Here is a 27,048-nt window from a genome sequence, read left to right on the forward strand (position 1 = left end):
CCCCGCACGGCGTCTCCTCCCCGCACGGCGTCTCCTCCCCGCACTGCGTCTCCTCCCCGCACGGCGTCTCCTCCCCGCACGGCGTCTCCTCCCCGCACGGCGTCTCCACCCCGCACAGGCAAATGTTACAGTGCCACGCGTCCGGTTTGGGGCCAGTTACCCATTTCTACGTCAGTGACCGTCCGGACCAGCTCCTCGTCCGTCACCTCTGTGGTGGGGGGGCGGCGGAACCGAGGGGCGCTGGTCTCTGACGGAAGACACCGCTATTGGGGGGGGGGGGCAACGGTTAGTAAATCGTACACAATCTGCTGTGTGAAAGAGAAAGAAAGAGCTACCTACCTGGAACTGCAGGCCGTGCTGGTGGGGTCATCGGTTTCCTGATCCGGGCCTTCAGCTCCCCTGGGCCCATCGGACGCCCGCGTACAAGGGCCGAGAAAATGGGAGCGTTCGGCTTGCGGGGCGGCAGCACGGTGGAAGCAGCGGCCTGGCTGGTGGTGGTGCTGGGGCCGCTGCTGGTCCTGCTGCTGGCGGGCGGAGGGGGCGTAGCAGCCGCCTCCGCCGACCGCTCCTTGTCTCGGCCCAGAATGTACTTTATGGCGACGTCCATGGCGCTCCCAGGCTGTGGTGTCTTCCGCCGTAGCCACTTGACGTAGCTGCAAGACAACGATCCAGGAGTTGACACGCTTATAAACCTGTCACAGCACCGTCTCCACTGCCCTTCACCACAATATGACTTACGTCTGACGCTCCTTCTCCTTGGAGTCGCACAGGTCCTTCAGGGTGTCCTCCTTGTTCAGCCCAAAGCCAACAAGCCCCTCGCCGCCCCCCCCCCCCGCCCGGGCAGAGTGGCGCGAGCCCGGGCCTCCTCCTGCGCCCGGCGGAACTTGAGGTGCTCTGCAGAAGCGGGGTGGGCGCAGGAGTACCGGGCGAGGCTGTCCTTGTTGGCCATGAGCGAGCTGTCCGAGGCACTCGTCTCCCGCTCCCGCCGTTGACTGGCGACCACATGGCAGGCGTAGCCCACGTCGTTCTCCAGGGGCCACCTGAGGGTCTGACCCTGGTACTTGCCCAGCTGGATGCTGTGGCAGCCCAGCACCAGCATGGGGTTCCCAGGGTCACCGCCCCCGGAGACGACGCGGGCTCGGGCCTCCTTCTCCACCTCCTCCGGCCTCTTGGCCCTTGCGGTAGCCTGGGGCCCGCGTGGCCCAATGGCGGCGGTGAAGGCCGCCGCCGCATCAGAGGCCCCGCAGGACCAACTGATAAGACGGCGTCATTTTTTAATTTGCAAAAGACATCTACAATGACAACAAATGACACGACACAGCATTAAACGAACATTGCATTAAACAAGCATTACAGTTTACTCTCTTAAAGTGACTTTTATGTTCATGGATGCTTACAGGAAAGATAACAAAAGGCTAATGGGTTTCAATGGGAAGCGCGACTCTCCGTACTTTCAACAATAAGTTTTACATATTTATAATTCGAAATTCGTCCCAACCTATATACCACACACACTCTATGGTCTATAGCATATAACCGAGTCATCCTCTCACATTTTAACGCATTTTTCACGATTTACCAGCTCTCGTTTTCAAGGCTAATCGCCGCGCCATACGTTTCAATGGGAAGCGCGACGCTCCGTACTTTCAACAATTAGTTTTACATATTTATAATTCGAAATTCGTCCCAGCCTTTATACCACATACACAATAGGGTCTATAGCCTATAACCGAGTCGTCCTCTCACATTTTAATGCATTTTTAACGATTTACCAGCTCTCGTTTTCAAGGCTAATCGCCGCGCCATACGTTTCAATGGGAATCGCGACGGGCTGTAATTTCAACATTGAGTTTAACATGTTTAAACTGTAATTTCAACATTAAGTTGACCATATTTATCGTTAGATTTATCGATTTACCGTCGAAATTTGTTCCAGCATTTAATAGCAGCTAGGATAGCAGCTAGGTTCAGCATGACTTACCCTATCGTTGAAGTCGTCAAATTCAGACTGATGCTGGGCTGATGGCGATTCAGGAGTTGGCTGATTCAGGAGTTGGGTGATTTGCGGCTGCTGATTGGCCAGCGAATCAGGAGTTGAGCGATTTGGATTGGGCAGTGATTCAGGAGTTGGGCGATTTGGATTGGGCAGCGATTCAGGAGTTGGGCGATTTGCGGCTGCAGATTGGCTGACAAACAGAGAGATTCTCGGGTCGATGCGGGTTGCTGATTTGGCGGGCGATTCTCGAGTTGAGGATTCTCGGGTCGATGCGGGTTGCTGATTTGGCGGGCGATTCTCGAGTTGAGGATTCTCGGGTCGATGCGGGTTGCTGATTTGGCGGGCGATTCTCGAGTTGAGGATTCTCGGGTCGATGCGGGTTGCTGAGCATCGCTGAACAGATAGATTATAATTATTATATTACAATAACGCCATCTATTATTGTCAACTTATTGCTTTATATATATTTATAATCCATTTGCTGTAAGTGTTATGACTTCATTGAAATAAACCAAACATTTATTATTATTCTTTTGATTATAATTATTATATTATAATGCCATTTATTATTGTCAACTTATTCCTTTTAATAATATATTTTTATAATCCATTTGCTGTAAGTGTTAGACTTCATTGAAATGAACAAACCATTTATTATTCTTGTGGACTTTTTGCTAAAGAAGAAAGAAACAAACAAGGGACAAGCATGTTGCGTAGAAGGAGAATATATTTTATTTTATTCATTCAAATACTATATATATAAATAAATTGGCTGTGTGTATGCACTGAACAACAAAACAAAGAACTATATAAACTAGCCCTGCAAAATGATAAATATATACAGCAAACAACTCGGGCCTCCTTCTCCACCTCCTCCGGCCTCTTGGCCCTGGCGGTAGCCTGGGGCCCGCGTGGCCCCATGGCGGCGGTGAAGGCTGCCACCGCAGGACCGACTGCTGCGACGGCGTAATCCTTATCTTGGCGAAAGACATCTCTATCTACAATGACAACAAATGACACGACACAGCATTAAACGAGCATTACAGGTTACTCCCTTAAAGTGACTTTTAAGATATACAGTACCAGTCAAAAGTTTGGACACCTTCTCATTCAATGGTTTTAATTTTTATTTATTTATTTCAACATTGCAGATTAATATTGGAGTCATCCAAACTAAGAAACACATATGGAATTATGTGGGGAAAAAAGAAAATGCTCAACAGACCAGAATGTTTTATATTTTACATTCTTCAAAGTAGCCACCTTATGCTTTGATGACAGATTTGCACACTCTTGGCATCCTTTCGATCAGTGTCATGAGGTAGTCACCTGGAATGGTTTACCGCCCTTTACCCAAGCCCCCACCAGGGCAGAAAAACTCCCTTGAAATTAGCAAGGAAGAAATCAATAATAATCTTAAGACCCATCTCTACTCTATTGCCTTTAATTCAGTATAACCTTTCTTTTACCTAATTTTTATCTCATCTTTTAGTCTTTTGATCCTGATTGCATTTATTCATTGCATTGTGGCAACTTATATCCTACATTATCATTGTTATTACTGTTATGATTATTACTCATTTTATTGTTTTATCTTTGGTTTTTACAGACTGGAAAAAGTTACTGAAAAAATGAGCCATTTGAGTGATTCCGAAAGAGTAGTTAAACTCCTCCTGGCGTAAACTCTCCTGGTGAACGGTGGTCCAGGACAGCGGAGGAGCGCTTTAGCGGTCTACTCCGCCACCAGGGGGCGTCGTTTCACCGCTGTAGCGGCACACTCCGCCACTAGGTGGCGGTGTTTCACCCAAAACCAAAACTAAATATTAATTAATAAGAGAATAATATGAAATAAAACTTAAAAGATAGAACGCTTCACGAATTTGCGTGTCATCCTTGCGCAGGGGCCATGCTAATCTTCTCTGTATCGTTCCAATTTTAGTATATGTGATACCGAAGTAACACAAATACAGCATAATCCTGAGATATACATATAGCTCCACTCACAGACCCAACAGGCTCTATTGGTGTGGAGCTACTAAAGACTCAGGCGGACGAGCACGGCAGCCCCGGGTCGTAGCGGACCGACCCACCGCTCCACTATGTGGTGTTAGGAGGACGTTATGGGTTCGGTTGTTGGGATTATTGTACTGGAACACCGCAGCGCGAGGAACTCTGGGTAGAGCATGGGGGGACTCTCAGCCCTGGGATTGGTGGAGGCAGACAAAGGACTGTTGCCCTAAGGCCCTGTCACATGACACACACACCCCCCGCCCCCTCGCCCCCGACCCCCCTCCTCTGCATTCCTCCCCCTCCCACTAGTGACGCCCGGGGCTCAGTCGCTGCTATTGACCCAGAAGGGAACGGTGTTGGTTTACACGCTGATGTGTGTGGAACAACCCCCCCCCCCCCCCCCCCCCACTCGTACTTACTGCTTCCTGGTGCCGCGGCCGCCGTCCACCAGAGGACCGTTCCTCTCACGAGGCAGCGCAGACCGCGGCTACAACCCGGTGTTGGTGGAAGAGGTGGCGCCGGTCTAGGGGCTGAGAAGGAACGCTTCAAACTCCATAGACCACAGCCTGTTTAGAGATAGAGTCAGTCTAGCCCTGGATACAAGTCAGACCACTGTATCGCCAAACAAGAACACATACAGCTATAGATTGACTAATACTGGGATCTAATTCTACACATGACAAAAATCAAATGTATAAAAACATAAAATACATAATTGGGTCGATTGTAATTTGATTACTGAGCAGTATTGGCCAGAAGAGAGGTCCCATGCTGACCCCTAACGCTAGCTTTTTGATTGTTCAATGTTTTTACATTTTTAGAGTGATGTTCAAAAAGCCACCACTAGGTGTCAGCATGCGACCACTTCTGGCTCTCTGAGCTGGTTGAGCAGCAGGTTGGATATTCGCCGGATATTCGGTTTTGCAATCGGATTGATCAACACAATTGTAATTCATTACGGGTGTAGTTTGTGGAGTACAGTATAGGACACCGCATTGACCAAGAACTACACAGACATTTAGTTGTTGCTATCGACACCTGTGCGAGAACAGCACTTTTATCTACGTTCCGGCTGCACGTCTGTTTTAGGGAGCGTCTACAATTTTTCTCGCTCTGATGCTGTAGTAGTAGGATACTTGCCAACGTGGGCTGCTACTTGCTACAGTTAACATTTTGCCTATATATTGCATGATGGTGAAACAAATAGTTTAAAATATTCAAATAAAATAAATCAAAACAATTAGTGATGGGAATTTAATTACAAAGATTAAAGTACATTAATCTTTGGAACAGATAATGATAGAAAAATATTTTTTTGTGTGGTTGAAAGCTTCTGGCCTCTTTAAAATGGAATTCTGAAGAAAACTAGGGATGGTTCATTAAAAACTTTGGAAACCTACACCACAAACCTGCAATTAGAGCCGTATCAAGACTTAAACAGCAACTCCAATTCGAGGAGATAATAATGAAGTACTATTCCGTAATAATGAGATAGTATTTCGTAATTATGAGATAATTATCTCGTACTTATGAGATAATTATTTCGTCATTATGAGATAAAGTGATATTTTTACTCAGGTCAATGCTATGAGCTTCTGTAAAAAGGTATTAAATTAAACTTAAGAATTTCTGTATAAACCCTGACCAAGCTTCTACTCGAGTGAGTTCCAATATTACACACAGATACAATAGTCTCATTCACAGATTAACAAAGGCACTGACTGCTATGGCAGTATTCAATAGAAGGTCTTACCTTAGCTATGAACTTCTTTCTCATCGAAATGGATTGATTTTTGGTGAATATTCCAAACTTAATTGCATTCTTATTCGCTATAATGCTAAATATGAGCAATAATGACCATGCAATTTTTTTGGGGTCTCTAGTTTGGCAGGCGCATAATAAATTGGATTCAAAACCTTCAACCGACCGAGCCCCCAAAGGCCCAAGTTCACCGCTTCCTACATGCTGGGTTTAGTCCGATGATACAACTGAAATCTCAACATCCAAACTTTAGAAAAAATATATAGAGTAGGCCTACCATAATGTTAACTGTTTCTTTAACAGACATTTTCTAATGCGCCAATTAAAATAGATGTATATTTATATCTATATACCCCCTTGGCTTAACAAGGGGGTGCATAAAAGGAACACACCAGTGGACCGTAGTAGCCTACTCACCGAATACTGATGAAGATGTTTTCTCGTTCTGGGTTCCTGCGTTGGTCGCCTGCTGCAGGCCTGCAACCATGTTCAACATATTGTATTCGTTAAGTGTGTTTGCTACTGCAAGCACATCTAGGCTACTGTTCATCTTAAACATACTTCTTCTGCATACTTTCAGCTACAGAAACCATTCAACTATCAAAACGTCCAGCTCTTTAACGGCATGATGGCTATCTCTCGGCGATTTTCAACTCTTTGAACTTTTTAAACTATTGGGCTTTTTTTTTTTGGACATTGTAAGCTAAGTCAATCGGCGGACGGCTCCGCCGTCGCCTTCTTTGACATCGTAACTTGTTAAATTTTCAACGCTAACCTTCGTTTAAACTATTGAACAAATAACACACTTGTATCTTCATTAATCTGAAAAACTAATTTCGATTACATTTATACTTTTTTCAGAATCACAGTTTACGTTCCATATCGGCTTCGTCTCAGTTGGTCTCAGTTGGTCTCAGTTGGTCTCAGTTGGTCTCAGTTGGTCTCAGTTGGTCTCAGTTGGTCTCAGTTGGTCTCAGTTGGTCTCAGTTGGTCTCAGTTGGTCTCAGTTGGTCTCAGTTGGTCTCAGTTGGTCTCAGTTGGTCTCAGTTGGTCTCAGTTGGTCTCAGTTGGTCAGTGATTAGCTGAGGTCAGAACACGGCGGACGGGCAGGTGGCGCTGCCTGATTGGGCGGTTTGTACCGCCAAATTAATTAGGCTACGTACGAAACGCATTCTAGTTTGAACTACTATCACACATTCTCCAAAGCATATCTTTTATATATTTTATCTACCATATTAAACATCTACATTTTATTTTATAATCTTGTTTATGTTGTATTTGCATGCTGTGTGAGACGTGTTCAAGCGACTGTGACTTCAAATCCCCCCCTGGGGGATCAATACATTTTATGTATTTATCTCTACCTAACGTGCATTATTTGAACTTGAGTACATTCCGAGCTAGTGGTTCATTCATGGGTTCAATACCTTGTCATTCTTCACTGAACGTGTACTGACTAACTATATATTAATCGAAAAACTCCATACATTATCTAAATGACATGAAAAACCAGCCCATATATCTCACCGTATGAGTATTAATCATTCTCTCCTCTCCCTCTCTGGAATGAAGTTGGTTGTTGGGTCGCCTGTTGAATGGTTTAACACTTACAAATGCTCCCAAATATCTCAACCATTATGTTTTTTTCTTGCATGAAATAATCCTATTCAATTTAATAATAGGTAGGCTACTTGACAATTTCCTTTTACCGATTACGGACCGTCTTCACGTGTGACTTTGCGGTAAACAACAACATTTGGACATCTGTTTTCCCGCTGTGAGCACGAGCGGATGAGGCACTAATTTAACAATAATTCAAATATATTTTTATTCGACTTTTTAAGTTTGGTGTATTTCTCCTTAAACAATATCATGTCAGTTGAATGTGCTTTTATTGTATGCCTTCTGATGAAATGCACAATGAAATATTGCAACACTTATCACTTATCTTCAGCTGAATCCCCAATACCATCTTAGTCTCAATTAATTTAGCCTTTATTTCACGAGTCAAAATAGTACAAATTTGCACATGGAGACACACTTAAGTGAAACCAAATTGCCAGTTACAACATGATTATGCACGTTTAATTATTATCAAACATGCAAAATCATGCATGTTTCAAAGTTCTCTTAGGCTTTCGGTCGTCCGAGTCCAAAGGCTCCAGGCGGCTGAAAAGCACTCCACAATCAGCCCCCAGAGCCCTCCCCTCGAAGGGGCAGGCCATCCCTCGGGCCCTGGGCAGAAAGGAGAGCGCGCTCCAGCTCCTCTCGCCCGGACCCACCCCCAGCCGGCACAGCAGCCGGTCGGCAGTCTCCGGCACGGCGGGCTGCAGCAGCAGGCCGTACGTCCTCAGGCACTCCAGCGCCACGTGGAGGAGGGTGTCCAGCCAGCGACGGTCGCCCTCGTCGCCCCGGTCCAGCTTCCAGGGCGCGTGGCGTTGCACGAAGCCGTTGGTGAGCCGCACGCAGCCGCCGACGGCCTCCAGCGCCTTGTACGCGTGCAGGGTCTCGTAGTGGCGCCCCACCACGGCGGGGAGCCCGCGCACCGCCTCCAGAAGGCGCCGGTCGTCCGCCGTCGCCCTGCCCCCGGAGCCGGCCGCGAACAGCTCCGGGCAGAAGGGCGGGTAGCGCTGCGCGGGGTTGAGGGCGGGCGCCGTGCACCGGTTCAGCAGGCCGCCCAGCGAGTCGGCCAGCTCGGCGTTCAGCACCTTCAGCACCTTGGCGTCGTTGTAGTCGCAGTCCGAGTCCGGCACGCCCTGCCGCAGGAGGAAGTACCTCAGGCCGTCCGTGCCGAACCGCCCAGACTTCTCCACAGGGTCGACCACGTTGCCCACGCTCTTGGACATTTTTTTACCCCCCACCGTCCAATGGGAGTGCACGCAGATCGTCCGTGGCGGCGGTAGCCCCGCCCCCAAGAGAAAAGCCGGCCAATAGATGGCGTGGAACTTTAAAATGTCCTTCCCTATGACGTGGTGGGCGGAGCTCCACCACTGCGCGTGGGCGTCGGGGTAGCCGGCCACGGTCAGGTAGTTGACCAGGGCGTCCAGCCAGACGTAGACGGTCTGCTGGGGGTCGCCCGGGACCGGGACCCCCCACTGGAGTCGGCTCCTCTGGCGGGACACCGAGAGGTCCGGCAGCTCCTCCTGCAGCCACTGGAGGACGTCCTGGTAGAAGCGCTCCGGCTGGATGGCGCCGGGGTTCCCCCTCAGCCAGGCCAGCAGCGGGCGGCGGAACGCCGACAGACGGAACATGTAGTTCTCCTCCTTCATCCACTCCACCTGTGGAGTGGGCGGACACGAGCGCGTGAGTCTGGGAGGATGAAAGGCCAATACGGCACTTTTATCCAAAGAGACACACAATAATTGCATTCAACCATGAACACACACACACACACACACACACACACACACACACACACACACACACACACACACACACACACACACACACACACACACACACACACACACACACACACACACACACACACACACACGGGTATATCAAATTATTCCGATTAGCATATTGCTTCAAGTACTACACGTTAGAAACAAGATGGAGGATGTATTTATCTTCCTTTTCATTAGCCAAGACATAACATGCCAACAACTTGATTTCTGATGTTGTCCCATTAAGGCAGCATACGAAAGGTGGACTTCAACAACAATGCATTGCTTGATTAACAGTTTTCCTCCTGTACCTTGTGCCCACTGTCTAGGGAGATCTTGATGTCCTTTCCTGAGGAGTCCAAGGCGTCGGCCACCTGTGACGGCGTGAGGAAGCTCTCGTCCTGCATCGAGTACCAACCCTCATAGCTCCCCTTGTAGATGAGCCCTTTGTCCTGCAGCACTGTCCAAAACCTCTCCACAGCCCGCCGGTGAACCGGGTCGCTGGTCCTGATGTAGTCCGTGTACGAGATGTTACATTGGACGAATAGACGTTTAAATCTTTCAGACACATCGGTGCAGAAGATGAGCGGATCTTTGCCTGCAGATTCGGCTGCCTGTTGGATTTTCAGGCCGTGCTCGTCGGTGCCTGAGACACAGAAGGATATGGAGCATACACATTTTCATGACACAACAGTCATTGCCCATAACACACTCATGAAATCATTAGTATTGTTTAGTCAATCAACATAATTACAAAACCATTGTTGTTTAGAGCGTTACCTGTAGAAAACTTTGACTTGAAGCCTTGAAGTAGTTTGTATCTGTGCAAACAGTCTGCAGTCACGGCCGAATACAAATGTCCTAGATGCGGGGATGCGTTGACATAGAAGATGGGGGTAGTGATGAAGAAATGCTCTTCATCGCTGGGGGGGTGTGTGCTCATGTGCCTGACATCCAACCTGTGTGGATAGCCTTGGTATGTGCTCATGTGCCCCACATCCAACCTCTGTGGACCGGCTTGAGGGACATGGCATTGTGCAAATAAACGTGTAGACAACCTTGGTACCACACTATAGTTTCGAATGATAAATCGGCATGGGTTCCTCATGTTGACATACCAGACGGTGATCCCGTGAACTCAAGTAGATCCAGTCAGTCAGTATGACAGTTCCCAGTCTCCATGCATGAATGGACGGGGTCCCGTAAGCACTCAGTGGCCAAACCGTCATCTTTTGAGCAAGGCATTTCGTGCCTGACACCAGCCAGTATCGCCGTTACTGGTCGCAGAATATTTTTAACGAATAACTGAGAACCTGACTAGAGCTACACGTGAGATGTTTCCTTGTCAAGGTTAGATCTGTTTCCGGTTTTGTAAGGGCAACGTTCCCTCAACCAGTGAAATTGCTCCATCGTCTTTAAACCCGCCTTTGAACGGTAACCACCAATCATATCGCAGAGTCTTCCTCCAACTTATTATATTCAGTCATATGCGTTTTTTCAGTATACTTCGCCCCATATGTTGATCAGAATGTATCTAAGGTGTATGTCGACCATGCCATAAAATAACGGATTTTTTTTTTTACAATTAGCACAAATTACATGGAGGGTATTGAGGTTGTATTTGTAGATCTTTACTATTTTACAAATTACAAAGAACGTTCCATTTTTTTTTATACTGACGGCTGAGGAAATGTTGTCCAATAGGCCTACTATAATCCTACATTCCTGTAACCACTAATTCCAAACAGATATGGCTCTACGAATCATTTAGTTATCCATATGTTATAGTTTATTTTGGAGCCTACGTATGCTTATTTCTGTCTGTATAATTAGAGAGACACAATAATTATTGTGTCAACTTATACGATTTTTTAAGTTGAGACACAATGATGCTGTATTTTATTCCCAATGATAGAGACAAATGCTTTCGGATTTAGTCCTTAACTAAATCGGAGTAAATCTAAACTGAACCGATGCGGGGTCCCCAGACCAAGTGAGGTGCAGTTCTTGGTTTGCGCTACTGGTTCCTGGAGAGCGGGTCGGGTTCCTGGTGAGCGGGTCTGGTTCTGGTGGGCGGTTTGGGTTCCTGGGGAGCGGTACTGGTTCTTGCGGAGCTGATCGCAGCTCGAGCCTCTGTCTGTCGTGCAGCGTGATCAGGAAGTCCTCAGCGCTCCCTTACTGGATCTCTTTCAACAGGGACGAATGGGCTGAAAGGTAAACCTTAATGTTCAGATAGTTTTCTTTTACTTCTTCATTTTAAATGATGAACTAAATCAGCGAGTTGTTTCAATGTCTTAATTTATCTTTTTCTCTGGGAAATGTGAGTCAGAACAGAAGACCACCATCATGTGATCTAAACCCGGAGACCACAAGCATACTTGTGGCTCCTTAAGCTTCTTTCCATACTACTTTGTTTCGCTCTAATGGTAGTAAGCGCAACGTCTAATGTTGTTTTGTTTTAGATGGATGTCAACCGGAAGGATTTCTACATCGGTCTGTCTTTGGCGATCGGATCCAGTGTCTTTATCGGGGCGAGCTTTATTTTGAAAAAGAAAGGCTTGCTACGATTGGCCAGCAAGGGTTCAATGCGAGCAGGTAAAATCAGGGTCTGGTCAGTTTACACTCAATACTTTGTATAAGATAGTGATGCTCGACTGTGGAAGGGCCCTGATCAAACAAACGACCCACTTTGTAACACGATCGTGTTTGGATTTAAGTGCAAAGTGGTTGCCCGCATCCAATGCTGTGTATTGCTTTCTTTCACAGGCCAGGGAGGTTATTCGTACCTTAAAGAATGGCTGTGGTGGGCGGGGCTGATCTCAAGTAAGACCATTGTATGCAAACCTACCTTTTCTATGAATACTCAGATATGTTGTCGAGGCGTTTGCGAAACAAGCGCCTGGCTGTAACCCACGCGGTCCCATACATTGATGCCTTTGTATTCAGATCAGGAGCTACTCAGAGTGGGATGGCTATTGTCGTTGGTGATATTGTGTCGCCATGCCTACATTGTGGATATCAGCTTTGATGTGGACATTATTTTAATTGCAATTTGCAAGAAAATATTTAATGAAAACCTTCAATTTCTCCCTATCCCTCACTTTCAGTGGGTGTTGGCGAAGCTGCAAACTTTGCAGCATATGCGTTTGCACCTGCAACCCTTGTGACCCCTCTCGGAGCCATGAGTGTACTCGTAAGGTAAAGGTGTTGGCTACGGAATGGCTCTACTCTGTGTTTAAACCCTTCCCCCCCTTCTCGTGTTGACTCCTCTCGCTGTCACTTGACACATAAAGCCGATCAAAAGCAGGAAGCAGTGCCTTTAGAGGAAGCTAGATCGCCCGTTATATTATGCCTTCTCATCAAGAATTCAAACCTTGGTTGTAAATCCGAAGTAGACCAGTGTCCACACTCTAGGCCGATGTATTCTGTGAATTCATTTCACTCGCAGGTTGATGCATTGTCGCTGCAGACAAACAGTTGTATTTTTTGCTCGTCTCTTATAGTGCTGTGCTGTCCACCCATTTTCTGAATGAGAAGTTGAACGTCCATGGAAAAGTGGGGTGCCTGTTGTGCATCTTTGGCTCCACGGTGATGGTGGTGCATGCGCCCCAGGAGGAGGAGGTGGCCTCGCTCGGCAGCATGGCTGAGAAGCTCAAAGACCCCGGTACGGACACCGCACACGGAGAACTCAAACTATAGAATCATATATGCATTGGGATTCGGCCGAAACAACCTCCCTGTTGGATTAGACCGGGTTTGTTTGGCTGGATCTTCCACACGAGTTCCTGAGGATTAAACAAGAACAAAATGATCTGACTGGAATTGTACTGTGTGTAATGACATGCATTTATCCTCCTTGCTAGGCTTTATTGTTTTCGCCACTTCCGTGGTTCTGATCAGCCTGGTCCTCATTTTCGCCGTGGCGCCCAAATACGGCCAGAAGAACGTCCTGGTCTACATCCTGATCTGCTCCGTGATTGGCTCGCTGTCCGTGTCCTGCGTGAAGGGCCTGGGCATCAGCTTCAAGGAGCTGGTGGCCGGGACGGCCGTGCTTAAGGAGCCGCTCTTCTGGTGCCTGCTCGTCTGCCTGGTGATCTGCGTGAGCGTCCAGATCAGCTACCTGAACAAAGCGCTGGACATCTTCAACACCTCCATCGTCACGCCCATCTACTACGTGTTCTTCACCACCTCGGTCATGGCCTGCTCGGCCATCCTCTTCAAGGAGTGGCTGCGCATGAACACGGACGGCGTGGTGGGCACCGTCAGCGGGTTCCTCACCATCGTCATGGGGATACTGCTGCTGCACGCCTTCAAGGACATCCCCTTCACCTGGGAGACGCTGCCGCTGTACCTGAGGAACGGCCTGCAGGGGGCGCCCTGGCATCAGCTCCCCTACGCAGCCCTCCTCCCCGAACACCAGAGCGAGAAGGCGGAGGAGGGCGGGCCGACGATGGGGGGGTATCCCCCAGGAAGCCCTGTGAGGAGGAAGGGCAGCCTTGGGGCGGTCTAGCCACTAACACCCCCCCCCCCCCCCCCCCCCAAAGAAAGTATTGCATTTTATATTTGACTCGCTGACCTTTCTAGCTCGGCAACTGTAGCGTTGACTTTTTTTTTTTTTTTCTTCAAAAGGTGCGTCTGCTTGCTGTGAGCATACACAACTGATCACTTATTTTACTATCTGAATGTTATGGTTTTTTTGACACTATCACACTTTTGACACTATCGCCTATTTCAGTGAATTGTGAATGTGTAATCATACAATCCCAATGCTCACTTTGAGTTAACATTTAAATTCACTTAAGCCATTTTTTTTAAATGGCAAAGCATATATGCGTCATTTGCACCTAAAGTTAATTTATTTGCCAATATACCAATGAGACCATATCTCCTGATGGTCTTCCTTTTTAAGTCACTGAATGACCCCAGAACTAGCTTTGAATAATGGACTGTTCTTGAGTATCCTATTTGGATCAGTCCATTCGATGTAACACCCTTGATATACCGTGATGTGCCTTAAACAGATGTGGTTTCAACTGACATATTCTTTATTGCATATGTACATTAACATTGTTAACGAAGATCATGTATGTTATCAATAAAGACACTGATAACACCCACTTGGACCAAAACAGCAGTGATGTGGGCCATTTGTAGGACAGCACGGTAGACCCAATGTGGCCCACATCCTATAGGCTTCCCCGCTCGTCAACTAGATTCAAAGGCTGATTCAATGCGGGTTCACATCGCGCCAAAACAGGTGTCCAATGAAGTTTGAAACCCAACTGCTGTAAAGAATAACATGAAACGTTTCCTAGCCATGGCAACATTAAAAGACTTTCAGTCCACAAACGACACGCATATTACCCATTGAGGGGGGCAATCAATGGCTTGACATGCGTACAACTCCTGATGACCGGATACGTGCGTTCGCTTGAGGCCCTTGTATCAAACCCAACATGTTTTACTCTCTTCAGGTTGCTGGGACGGTTCTCATGTTAGTCAGTACTGGAGGTGGGCGGGGCCAAAGGTGGTACGCGTCCGTTTTGTCCGTCCTTTAACAGGACAGCGTTTATTCCGACATGGATTCTGAGAACGAACCTCTACTCCTCTGCGTCTGTTCGAGCCTGTTCAGGATGAACTGGCTCGTGTCTATGAATCTCTCCACACAGTTCACAAAGCAGCACTCCGTCCTGGAGTCCAGCTTAGGCCCGGGTTTATCCATGCATTTTTCCTAGAAAAAACATAACGTAACAGTTAGGCTACAATAAGAATACAATAGTTTAGATTTTGAGTATGTGCATTGCTATCCTCATAAGCTCTGGTATGAAACTGATTGTCTGAATCATTACATCTTTCAATATGTTCTGAAGTGAATCAACACTTGACAGGGTTATATACCGAAAGTTTGAAATGCATAAAAAAAACGTCTGATCTTGGTGAAACCAAAGGCTTGCTAAGACAAAGGGGATGACTCAAGTTGTCCATAAAGGTGCACTATTTTTGAGTTCATCACCATTAAATACAATCACACATTATATCATCATGAGAACGGCTTTCCTGCGGACGTCCTATTAGCTTGCGCTAGGGAGTTACGAAACCATCAGCCGTGCTGATCCATCACCAACGTCCTGCTACGGTGAACCTGATCCAACACAATCTACAATGCCAATTTGTAAACCCTTGTACACATGAAAGGTACATAATGGTCATGATGAAGGTAGTGCTCTAAAGAACTGTTTGCTAGCCTAGCAGGAGAGCAGACGAGTGTATGTGTGTGAGTGTGTGTGTCTTACCCAGCACACTTCAGTCATCTGGTGCACCAGCTGCTGAAATCTCTGCTTCTGGGATTCAACCTCGATGAACTGCTGAAGCTGGGGGTCGGGTGCGGCTCCTTGTCCCTCCATCTTCTCAACACGAAACCCTCCTCGACGGACAGCAAAGCCTCAAAGTGTACCGCTTCTGACCTTCACGTGTAGCGACTAGGGACCCACCAGAGACGGCCGACAGGAAACAGGAAGAGAACCCACCAATCACAGCGCAGCTTGTGTGTGACGTCAATCTTAGATAGATTCATTCATTTTGAGAAGTAGCCCATCTTGTTTCAAATGCACAGATACTATTGATTCGTTTACTCCTTAATGGTACTCATCGTTTTACTTCTCCCTCTTTCTCCCTCCCTCTCTCTCTCCCTCTCCCTCCCTCCCTCTCTCTCTCCCTCTCCCTCCCTCCTTCTCTCCCTCACTCTCTCCCATCTCGCACGGTCCCTTCACACAAATCCTACCCTACCGTATAATTTGACTAGATAGCCAGCTATTGAACAGGTCCCCAGTTCCCACTCATGCTCTGCTTCCCCTCTGCTTGGATTCCAGGTCAAGGAACGATGGCATCAAGCATACTGGAAGAATGCTTCATTAAGAGATCGCAGCAGAAAAAGAAGACGTCTCCTCCGAACTACAAGGAGAGACTGTTTGTTCTCACGCAGGAGAAACTGTCCTACGAGTACGACCAGGACAAGGGGGTAGGTGTGTCCAATTTACAGTAATAAACACAACATCGATACAAGCTACACCAGCGTTTTGGGCTGATCAAACCAGGATGATCGGTTGTCTTGAAATTACTGATTCTCTCTCTCTCTCTCTCTGTCTCTCTCTCTCTCTCTCTCTCTCTCTCTCTCTCTCTCTCTCTCTCTCTCTCTCTCTCTCTCTCTCTCTTTCTTGCCCTTCAAGATTACTCAACTATTCACACTGCTGGAACAAACGATAACCTACCTGAATAGCAGGAAAACAAGCAATAAATATGTTTCCAACAAAAGTCACATTTTATTGTGATGAACACACATTTCATTCAAATCTCTGAGTCAAATAATAACATAATATTTCTAGCTAATTCGAAGTAAATCGAAGGAGGACAGAAGATATACTGATAAAGGGCACTTTATTATTATAATTATTAAAACTAGCAAAAAATGAGCTCATCGGCGAGGAAGAAAGAAGCGTAACCTATAACCTATACCACAACTGTCCAACTGTTTGACCCTTGTCTTATATTAGTAACCAGTAACATCTTTACATTTTCCCTCAATATTGACATTGCCGAGCAGTGGGTGGGGGGGGACGTGTGTGTGTGTGTGTGTGTGTGTGTGTGTGTGTGTGTGTGTGTGTGTGTGTGTGTGTGTGTGTGTGTGTGTGTGTGTGTGTGTTTGTGTGTGTTTTCAGCTGTAGGACTACTGGAACTCGTAAAGCAGATCTTGAACATTGACTGCCAACTCTTGGAAGGTCGGCCTCTCCTCTGGCTTCTGCAAAAAGCACAAGACATAAAGAACTGCATTAGCACTCATACGTAGTCTTACAGCCAGAGTATACGGTCGTTGGATTGAACGGATCACGCGATGCGGTCGTGTGATCGCCCACCTCCGGCCAGCAGCTCTTCATGATGCTGTAGACCCTCTCGTTGGCTAGCTGGGGCCGGTAGAGGCGGTAACCCGTGGACACCTGGTCCACGATGGCCTGGTTGTCGAGGCGCTCGTAGGGAAGCTTCCCTAGCGTGTGGATCTCCCACATGAGGATCCCTGACCACAGAGAAAAAAACGTGAGGTCAATCAAGCCTGTCATGGGAACGGTAGATGGTACACAGTAGGTGGGGGTGTTACGGCGACGCTGTTTTCTTTATTCACCGTATGCCCAGATGTCGGACTTGCTGCTGAATTTACGATAGAGGAGAACTTCAGGGGGCGACCAGCGGACGGGGAACTTGGAGCCCTCTGAGCTGGTGTACTCATCATCCAGGACGTACCTGGGGCCTCAGGGAGAGAGGACATCTCACCGCAGGGAACTCGCAGGCCCACTGGGGGCCACCAGCATCATACTTAATATGAATATAAATGTAAATATCATTTATATTGATAGACAGCTGTGTGTCTTTACCGTGACAATCCAAAGTCTGTCACCTTGACCGTGCCGTTGGTATCAACCAAACAATTTCTCGCAGCCTGGAAGTAAACACACACACACACACACACACACACACACACACACACACACACACACACACACACACACACACACACACACACACACACACACACACACACACACACACACACACACACATTTAAATTAACAAAGGACATAAACAGCAATAATCAGCATATACCTAATACATGCATTCACATCCTGAGTAGCGCAGTAATATCTTTGGTCTGTCCTATCCTAGTGTGTTTGTGTGCAACTGCGTGCTTGCGTGTGTTTGTGCATGTGTTCCTGTGTGCGTGCGTGCGTGCGTGCATGCCTGCGTGCGTGCCTGTACATGTGTTTGTATCTGAGTGTGTGCGTGCGTGTGTGTATATGTGTTTGTGCGTGCGTGCGTGTGTGTATATGTGTTTGTGCGTGTGTGCGTGCGTGCGTGTGAGTATGTGTGTTTGTGCGTGCGTGCGTGCGTGTGTGTATATGTGTGCGTGCGTGCGTGTGTGTATATGTGTTTTTGCGTGCATGCGTGGGTGCGTGCGTGTGTGTATATGTGTTTGTGCGTGCGTGCGTGAGGGAGGACGATTGGCGGTCTCACCAGATCCCGGTGGAGGTACTGGTTGGACTCAAGGTAGGCCATGCCCTCGGCCACGTCCTTGCACATCTCAAGCAGCTGGATGTTGGTGGGGTGCTGCTTCAGGCCCTCCTTCAGGTAGGTGAGCAGGCAGCCGTTGGAGAGGAACTCTGTCACGATGTAGATGGGCCTCTGCTTGGTGCACACGCCGTAGAGCTGCACCAGGTTCTCATGGCAGAGCTTCCTGGGAGGTTGGCATGCGACAACAACAATAACAGCAACAGCCTATCAGTGAGTGAGTGAGTGAGTGAACACATCCCTAACTTTGAACCCCTAACTACAAGCATGGAAAGTGAAAACATTTACATTTAGGGTATTTAGCTGACGCTAATCCAAAGTGACTAACAATGAGTGCATTTGTCAGAAGAAAGACCGGCAACAATATATCGCTAAACACCGCCAGTAGGGAGAGCTGTTCTGCTTTCCCTGACCCTTGTCTTGTAATTGTAACCATGGTTACATCCTTACGTTTCACATATATATTAACATTGCCGCGCTGTGTGGATGGTGATGGGGTTAAAATGTATGTGTGTTTGTGTGGCGGTGTGTGTGTGTGTGTGTGTGTGTGTGTGTGTGTGTGTGTGTGTGTGTGTGTGTGTGTGTGTGTGTGTGTGTGTGTGTGTGTGTGTGTGTGTGTGTGTGTGTGTGCGTGCGTTTTTAGCTGTAGGACTACTAGAATTTGTGAATATCTTGAACATTGACTGATGAGGAAGATGATGATGATGATGATGATGACGTGGCCTACATCATGATTTTGGCCTCCTCTATGAATTCTTCCTCCGACATTGAGCCCTCCTTGATCATCTTGATGGCCACGTCGTGCTGGCCCTGCCACTTGCCGTACTTGACCACGCCGAACTGGCCGTTGCCCAGCTCCTTGATGAAGGTGAGGTGACGCGGGTTTATCTCCCACATACCTGGAAGATCCAACAAAATCCCTTTAAACCCTGACTAGTGTGGATCAGTCTCATCTTCTAGCTCGCACTGCGCTCTGTATTCCTGCCAGGGTCATGCATTCTGTTGTTTAGCCTTAGATTCCCTGAAGGGATCAAATGTACGCACATAAGGATACTGGAATCAATCCACCGCTCCCAAGATCTCATTGAAGGATTTAGTATAAGGTATCAATGTGGAATTTCTTTACCTCTTTCTTTCTTTCTTTCTCTCTACATGTTAACATATAAAGAAGCAACAGCATGCTTCTCTTAATCTTTGTATAGCTACTTTCCATGATCGGTCTATCAGTCAATGCATTATCCAGAACAAACACGGTGCCAGTGCTCTTCAAATCGCTGTGTGTTTACCGTAGCCGAGGCCTGCGGTGGATGGCGCATGGGCCCGGTTGGACACAATGATCTTCAGCCTGCTGACCATACCTAGGAGAAGGTACCAGGAACCCATGGACAAATACACAATGTCACTTTGACCAACTTTTGGCTACATAATGCAGAGAGACTTATCTAAAAAGATCCGATCAACAACCTGCTGCATTGTGCTGGTGGTAAGTGATGAGTTCTGGGATGGTGCTGAAAAAGTGCTTGTCGGCCAGGTAGAACTGCCCCTGGGAGGTGGTGCAGATGTTGTAATGTCGACAGCTCCCAGCCGTCTCCCTGATGGGGGAACCCAGCAGGACGTCAGGGTTGAGTGCCCTTTTCTGTCTTCATCAGCATTGTTTGTGCATATCAATTGATAAGTGTGTTGATGTTGAAGCATGAATAATGTAAGAGGCCGGATAAGACAGCTGTTGTTGTGACGTAAATCTTGTTAGTTCTGCATTGTCTCAATAAATCTAAAACAAAAGTTAAAGCCCTGTAGGGGACAGGACAGAGAATCCTGTGTAAAGACGTCTGTGTGGTCTGCAGCTTCTCAGAACAACAGTTTATCGCAGTCTGAAAATGAAAGTAGATTAAACTTTGGTTTTGCATGATTTGCATTTCCATCTCGGGCCCACGCTCTGCTTCTGTTTCCTCCTTCAGGACAAACGAGAGTCTGTGTGTGTGTGTGTGTGTGTGTGTGTGTGTGTGTGTGTGTGTGTGTGTGTGTGTGTGTGTGTGTGTGTGTGTGTGTGTGTGTGTGTGTGTGTGTGTGTGTGTGCGTCTGTGTGTGTGTGTCTCTGTGCGTGCTTGTGTGTGTGTTTATGTGATCCTTGGCCTTGTGTAAACAGAGCTTGTAACTGTACTTACCCACTGATCTTACTGAACAGGGAGACTGTGTACTGCCCAGCCTTGAGCCTGGAATCCCGCACTACAAACCCACCGTCTTTGTTCTGTAAATTCAGAATCAGAGCGCCAAGGTTTTTAAGCATTTTCAAGTCAAACATATGTTAGTTGATACTTCCCTTTCATTTGCAGAGTTAGTTTTGCCTTTGCTTTCATCCAAAGCGACTAATAATGAGTGTAAACACATTTCGTGGAAGAGCAGTATGGGTTTAGGCCTCTTACCTTATTATCAACAATAAGAATCATAATTAATAATAAATTATTGTTTACCTCAGTTTTTAACAAATTCTCTGCTTGGCTCCGGTTCATATTCTTACAATACCAGCTGTGGAAAGTGGAATTATCATTATTTATTTTCAATAGGTGAGTGCTGCATGCAGCGCTCAAATATTGTTTTTCTTAGGCTTTATTATTTCTTTCTTTCCTTATTGTTTTAATATTTTCCTTTTGTAATAACATGTCATGTTTTTATCGTATGATTTACTCACGGATATCTTTCTAGAACATTTCCAGCCTGTACAACATAATTATTTGGTATGTAGCCTTCTCTTCTGTAATAAAAAAACAGAGGAAAAAGTCATTATGCACTAGTATGCACATCTACAATGCATTATTACACGCCCTTATCATGCAGTCCCAATGTCTTTTGTTTTTACAGAGTATAGTACTTTTAATGATTGAGCCAGAAAATGCCGCATTTGAAAGAAGACAAAACATTTAGAAAAAGGTAAATGCACAATAATATCCAACATATCAATAACACAAATGTGCTACATCCGTATGTTCATCGGATGGTTTAGTGGCAGATCAATAGTGACTCGGACTGCACTCTGCGGCTGTTATCTTCTCCTCCCAATACTATATCAAAATATTAACTACTCTGTAAACTTCTTAAACTTCATTGATCTTCTAACCCCCATCAGGATTACTTTTTGTTCTACCCCGCACACGCACGCACACACACACACACACACACGCGCGCACACAGCTCACCCGTATTTATCCCGCGCCAGCCACCAGTTGGCGTCGGGCATCTCCAGGATGGTGTACTCCTCGTCCTTCTTCAGCTCCAGGTCTTGGGCTGACAGCGGGATGTACTCGTGCTCGGCGATGACTGTCATCCCCACCGACAGTGAGGGCTTGGGGGGCTCCAGAGACAACGTCTGGACGGCCGGCTCCTGGGGGAGGAGGGCGGGGTTGCAGGGGGGGATGCTTGTTGTTGTTACCGTAGAGTGCATGTGAAGCCTTCAACGGGGGTGTGTGAGTGTGTTTGTGTGTGTGTGTGCATTTAAAATTGCACGGTAAAAAAAAAAGGAAAACCAAATTAAAGGGCATTTAGCAGACACTTTTGCCTGACAAATGGGCAATAAAGTGTGTGTGTGTGTGTGTGTGTGTGTGTGTGTGTGTGTGTGTGTGTGTGTGTGTGTGTGTGTGTGTGTGTGTGTGTGTGTGTGTGTGTGTGTGGGGGGGGGGGGGGTTCACCTCTACTGGAGTAGGAGGAAGAGGTTTCCCAGAGCCCCCTCTGCTGTCTTTGGACAAGCCTGTGAAATGGGAGAGTTTTTTTTTCCAGGTTGTTTTGTGCTCTCAACAGCTAGAAGAGGCGACGCGGAAGGGCTAGGATAACCCTACCTTGTAACACCCTGCACCCCATCGCCTGCTTCACTTCCTGTTGACAGCACTGCCACTGGCCGTCTACCCAGAAACACGGATGGTACTTCTGCTTGAGGTCCTTGTTGTAGCGCACAACTGCCCACAAACACGCACACACACAAACACACCCCCACACACACACACACACACGCACATTACACATTAACATTGAATTGACTGTAATATGTGGAACATAACTCTGACCCAAACAGAGATAAAAACATATACCAACTTTCTTTAAGTTTTCGTATCCATTCCGATTGAATTTCGCCATTCTTTGCGAAGATATACAGCGGCCCGTCATCGTATATGACCTGCGTGTGAGAGGACAACCTTAACATTAAACATCTGAATAATCAGGAACATTGATCAGAAGCAGGAGAAATAAAGCCCAGGCTACTTGGTGGTTTTAGTTGAATATATGAAACAATGAATGGAAGGGCTATGATAAGGTTATAAACCCACAAGGTGTTGATGACAATCCATTTGGGTTAGATTAGGAGTAGGCTATATTGTGTTATTAATCACTAAACAGACAGACGCCGAATGGGTTTTGTGTGGATGGACAAAAACAGGGAGGGCATCACAATACAAATGCTGCTTGTCAAATGTTATTTATCCTGTCATTTAAATGAGATCGCATGAAATGTGGCTGATTCTCTGATGAAATACTGAATATTCAACATTGATCATCAAAGTTGATTTGTAATATCATCGAATCAGTCGGTGATACTCAGTGCACTACAGATAAACCCAGATATCACCCAGCATGTCCAGTCTTTAAAAACAAGAATAATCCGGAAGAAGTCGCTCCTCCTTCTGAGTTGAACGTCAAACAGAAATCCCAACGTTGACTCGATCCTCTGCCACCTGGACCAACCTCCGTCCGTCTGTTTGTTCAACGAGTTTCACTTCCCACTTTAAGGCCTTTTCTTTTTTTAAAGCTTTGATCGTACAGTTAGTCAACTCCTATTTAGCGCACATGTATCATGCTTCATCACAAATCGTTAAAGAAAAACGATTTGAAGAACTCGCTTTCGATAATGGGAATCAAAAAACAAATATAAAATATAACCGCAAGCGGTGATTAACAGGGTCCGAGCAAATACCATACCGCACCCTGCAGCGGAAACGCGCCATAACATTCCTGAACTGCATGAATCCTCATTCACAGGGTGAACATTTCGATTGATAAGCATACATCAAGAAAACTCCAAGCACACATTTCACAAGAGAATTAAGGACTTTCTTAAAAGAGTACAGATCTGAAAATGTGCACTGTTAATGGTATCCACCTAATGATAGCCTTAAGGTAGTTATACAATAGTAAAATGATCATATAGGCAAAATGGGTTGAGACTGTGGACGTTTGGCTTTTCTATGAAATTGTGGGAAAAGTAAACATTTTTAGAGCAGAAGACCAGGGTGAAAAAGATGCATCTAGTTTTAGAATGGGCTAACTTAAATGGGCTAACTGGCGATTTTTGTGAAGTTTTTATTATTTTTGGCCAATATTTCTCAAATGGAATTAAATCAAACAAATTATTTTAGATGATTTTCGTGAGGCTTGGTCTAAAGATTTTATGTGGCGATTTGGTGAAGTTTTTATTATTGTTGTGGCCTGTGAATGTTTTTATCATGTTGAGCTTTAATATTAAATTGTGGGGAAAAGTATACATTATTAGGGCATAAGACCCCGGGTTTTATAAATGGATCTGATTCTAGAGATTAATATTCTAAAATAATTTTGAGTCCAGATCAACCTGGTGAGGAGAAATAAGCCTAATAAACGTTACAGAAACAATAGGGGCCAAGCAGCGTCGCAGCTCGGCCACCTAATTATACGTGTGATGAAAATGAAAAAAAATTGGACAAAAGTCAGATTCTTGACTACAATATCTAAATCCATAAAGAACTAGAATAATAAAGGATAATGTCTTGATGAGGGACGTGAGGGATGGATGTACCTGGAATGGGTAGAGGCGTTCTGTGGGAGCATGGTGCTCAGGGTATACCTTCTCCACACACTTCACCTTCTGGAGATCCACTGTTCCCCGGAGACTTTTCCTCCTCTGATGAGAGAGAGAGAGAGCGAGAGCGAGAGCGAGAGCGAGAGAGAGAGATCAGTCATTTCAAGACAACCTATCATCCTGGTTTGATCAGCCCAACACGCTGGTGTGGCTTGTATATATGTTGTGTTTATTACTGTAAATTGAACACCTACCCCCTTGTCCTGGTCGTACTCGTAGTAGGACAGTTTATCCTGCGTGAGAACAAACAGTCTCTCCTTGTAGTTCAGAGGAGACGTCTTCTTTTTCTGTTGCGATCTCTTAATGAAGCATTCTTCCATTATGCTTGATGCCATCGTTCCTTGACCTGGAATCCAAGCAGAGGGGAAGCAGAGCAGGAGTGGGGACCTGTTCAATAGCTGGCTATCTAGTCAAATTATACGGTAGGATTTGTGTAAAGGGACCGTGCGGAAGTTCCCGGTGGCCTGTATTCACACCTGCAAGATCTTATCACCTCCCCCTCTTCACCCCAACACACTGGCGCACTAACTCCGCCGCTCTAAACAACTAATTTAGTTTAAGTTGGCCAGCACCCCGGGCTGAGAGCTGCCAGTGAGACCAGGGGAGAGTTTAAAATGTCTGAATGAGCTTATCATTTAGGGACGTAAAATAACAGAGCATTCATTGTGGGAGCTGGACCCACCCTGGACGGATCCGACACGGTAATGATTAAGAGAAAACTAAGGAATAACAGGTGCAGGCAATATCAGTATAATTCACACTCTCAAATATAAATATGAACATACATGACATGCTTACATAGAAACCATTGTAGTTGTTATTTACCAATGCTTGAAAAGTCATTAAAGTTGAAGAAACACTCCATATTGACATATATATATTGACATATATTACAGAGTTATCCAATAACGTGGTCGTAAACATATAAGTTATTTGTGAAACTCAATCTAAAATAGAAAATACATAAAGACCCAACCAGAATTACATAAGTTAGTCAAAAGCAAAAGCAAGTGTTGCAAACATGGACAAATATCTGTAGGAATGTAATTTGTTGTATTGATGCTAGTGTTGAATTTGTGGCACACCATCTGCACAACATTCGCGTAAACACAAAAAAAGGCAGATCTACTTACCTTGTTCTGTTCAACTCTGTCCAGTCGCTTTTCAATTAAAAAAAACACTTTGATTGCATGCTTTTTGCTTGTATGAATGCTTGACCGAAAAACAGCAAATGTGTCTATGCAAATGAAACTGTCGTCCACTTACGCCTATTTTCAGCCTGCAAGCACTTCCTGCTAGCATCTGAACTGTAACGACGCAAGCCCTCCCCCCCTCTACCACTGCCCTCACTTTGAAGCCACCGTTGGTGTTTTTGTTGACTTTAGTTATCGCTACCACCCTACAACACCCAACAAACACTTCCCAATGCATATTCATGAGAATCCAATGTCATTCTCCTCTATCACCATCTCTCTGTTGATTCACACAGGCGAGAGGAAATGCATCCACCATAGACTTATCTGCAGCTGACGCCATTTCCATTATTTATTTTATCTTGCTGAACAGAAGGGCTGTTTTTTTTTCTGACTTGTTGCTTTTATCCTGAGCTTGTGACTCATTGTGGCTGACAGACAGATGAATGGGGAAGTTGCGTCAATGTTGCACTATGATACAAAGGGAGAAGAAACTCTGTGGCCCTGCTCCACCATTTGTACCGTGCTGGATTGTCTTGTGAACACGACCGCTTTGGGTTGTGGGGTTGATCAATGGAGCGAGGTCGAGTGGAGAACTATCTACAATTATCGTTGTCTCCTTAGTTTAACTCCATATTGGATTCAGAGGCCTATTTGAGGGTCAACGTTGCCACAAAGAAGTGTGGCACGCATAGAAAAGTCTTAATTCTGTATTTTCTTACATGAATTTCACACTATAGTGTTCTCTAAACTACTCACCAAAATGTGTCTATGAAGCCTCCTACAGTGTCACTGAGCGAGGTATGGGCGGGAAAGGAACGGCCCCTTGGGAAAACCACCCGTACATTTGAACTCAATACCCTGAATAGGCCGGCTTTGTAATGGACGGACGGGTTCAATACGAACAGACAAGGAAGTTCTTGAAGGAATTTGGTGGCAGATCAGTGTTTACTCAGAGCAAATGATGGCTACTCCATCTCCGTCAAAGTATCTCATTCATTCACCGTTTGAGAAGTCTTTGTATGCTACCACCAGAAAAAAAACAATAAACACACCAATCATGGTGAGTGTATTAAAAATAGAATAATTCATGTTCAAGAGGGTAGCCTATGCATCCTCTCATTAACCCAACAGGTGAAGGAGGAGCGCAGGTGTCACAATCTTTGTTTCGTTGTGTGAAAACTTTTTGTTTGTAACTCAAAGCAGCAACAACAGCAGTAGATAAACACATCATATATAACCTGGCAAAACTCCAGAGGAGACAACAGAACTACATGGCCTCAAATAGTATATCAGTCACTAAATAATGGTGGTGTGGTGAGGGAGGGTAATTCCCAGTTGACCGAAGTGGTTATACCCCAATGAAACTGGGACCCTAATGGCCAAGCTTCAGCTTAATAAACACTGTTGACCCCATAGTCACTGGCAATTTAGCTCTAAAAACCAGCAAGCTATGGATGACTATTTAATGAACAAAGTCTGTGTTCTCTGTTTGGTCTGTGATGAAAAAGAGGGTGTGAATCTCTAATCGCAATCGTGTTAATTTGGACTCAATAATCATTTTTGAATACTTGATTGAAAAGCCTCTTACCTGAGTGACCACACTATGGAGAAGGAGAGGTGATCAGCGGGGGTGGTGGGCGCCTCCGGCTCGATGGCTGGTCTTCCATGCAATGTGACGGAGTGTGTTCTAAGAACCTAAA

The 27,048-nt window shown here is 46.0% G+C and overlaps 5 protein-coding genes and 1 non-coding gene across 9 annotated transcripts; 1 reads left to right on the top strand and 5 right to left on the bottom strand.

Annotated features, from left to right (window-relative positions):
* Positions 1–171: 171 nt before the first annotated feature.
* Positions 172–2,044, bottom strand: LOC130390287 (uncharacterized). The gene is made up of 4 exons (XM_056600147.1): positions 1,982–2,044; positions 837–1,292; positions 340–653; positions 172–263 (listed from the first exon to the last, which is right to left on the bottom strand). The coding sequence occupies exons 2-4, from the start codon at positions 1,097–1,099 to the stop codon at positions 172–174; spliced, it is 669 nt and encodes a 222-aa protein (XP_056456122.1). The 5' UTR covers positions 1,100–1,292; positions 1,982–2,044.
* A 670-nt stretch (positions 2,045–2,714) lies between these two features.
* Positions 2,715–10,708, bottom strand: mars2 (methionyl-tRNA synthetase 2, mitochondrial). Of its 2 annotated transcripts, XR_008896744.1 has the most exons (6): positions 9,938–10,705; positions 9,469–9,803; positions 7,296–9,046; positions 6,186–6,245; positions 4,426–4,536; positions 2,715–2,994 (listed from the first exon to the last, which is right to left on the bottom strand). XR_008896744.1 is itself a non-coding variant. In XM_056599826.1 (3 exons), exons 1-3 carry the CDS (start codon positions 10,263–10,265, stop codon positions 7,877–7,879), a joined length of 1,833 nt encoding a protein of 610 aa, XP_056455801.1. In that variant the 5' UTR covers positions 10,266–10,708; the 3' UTR covers positions 7,296–7,876. The 2 variants fall into 2 exon arrangements, 1 of the variants encoding a protein (XP_056455801.1); XM_056599826.1 differs by lacking the exons at positions 2,715–2,994; positions 4,426–4,536; positions 6,186–6,245 and having other exon boundaries at positions 9,938–10,708.
* LOC130391070 (U6 spliceosomal RNA) lies at positions 3,853–3,958 on the bottom strand. Its single transcript, XR_008896863.1, has one exon. It is a non-coding gene; the product is annotated as a U6 spliceosomal RNA (small nuclear RNA).
* zgc:101583 (uncharacterized protein LOC494104 homolog) lies at positions 10,676–14,803 on the top strand. The gene is made up of 6 exons (XM_056599829.1): positions 10,676–11,371; positions 11,620–11,752; positions 11,924–11,980; positions 12,265–12,355; positions 12,661–12,821; positions 13,021–14,803. The coding sequence occupies exons 2-6, from the start codon at positions 11,620–11,622 to the stop codon at positions 13,665–13,667; spliced, it is 1,089 nt and encodes a 362-aa protein (XP_056455804.1). The 5' UTR covers positions 10,676–11,371; the 3' UTR covers positions 13,668–14,803.
* Positions 14,077–15,703, bottom strand: timm8a (translocase of inner mitochondrial membrane 8 homolog A (yeast)). The gene is made up of 2 exons (XM_056599831.1): positions 15,451–15,703; positions 14,077–14,888 (listed from the first exon to the last, which is right to left on the bottom strand). Exons 1-2 carry the CDS (start codon positions 15,559–15,561, stop codon positions 14,727–14,729), a joined length of 273 nt encoding a protein of 90 aa, XP_056455806.1. The 5' UTR covers positions 15,562–15,703; the 3' UTR covers positions 14,077–14,726.
* A 1,069-nt stretch (positions 15,704–16,772) lies between these two features.
* Positions 16,773–27,020, bottom strand: btk (Bruton agammaglobulinemia tyrosine kinase). 3 transcript variants are annotated; one of them, XM_056599822.1, is made up of 18 exons: positions 26,937–27,020; positions 24,347–24,498; positions 24,090–24,194; positions 22,355–22,436; positions 22,102–22,218; positions 21,955–22,013; positions 21,466–21,650; positions 20,961–21,023; positions 20,743–20,797; positions 20,437–20,519; positions 19,736–19,863; positions 19,558–19,629; positions 18,999–19,170; positions 18,218–18,437; positions 17,581–17,645; positions 17,331–17,449; positions 17,068–17,225; positions 16,773–16,952 (listed from the first exon to the last, which is right to left on the bottom strand). In XM_056599822.1, the coding sequence occupies exons 2-18, from the start codon at positions 24,485–24,487 to the stop codon at positions 16,881–16,883; spliced, it is 1,896 nt and encodes a 631-aa protein (XP_056455797.1). In that variant the 5' UTR covers positions 24,488–24,498; positions 26,937–27,020; the 3' UTR covers positions 16,773–16,880. The 3 variants fall into 3 exon arrangements, with proteins under 3 accessions (XP_056455797.1, XP_056455798.1, XP_056455799.1); XM_056599823.1 differs by lacking the exon at positions 26,937–27,020 and adding an exon at positions 25,286–26,926; XM_056599824.1 differs by lacking the exon at positions 26,937–27,020 and adding an exon at positions 24,629–25,277.
* Between the last annotated feature and the right edge of the window lie 28 nt (positions 27,021–27,048).

Source organism: Gadus chalcogrammus, chromosome 10 (genome assembly GCF_026213295.1).
Source record: "Gadus chalcogrammus isolate NIFS_2021 chromosome 10, NIFS_Gcha_1.0, whole genome shotgun sequence".
NCBI classification, from domain to species: Eukaryota; Metazoa; Chordata; class Actinopteri; order Gadiformes; family Gadidae; genus Gadus; species Gadus chalcogrammus.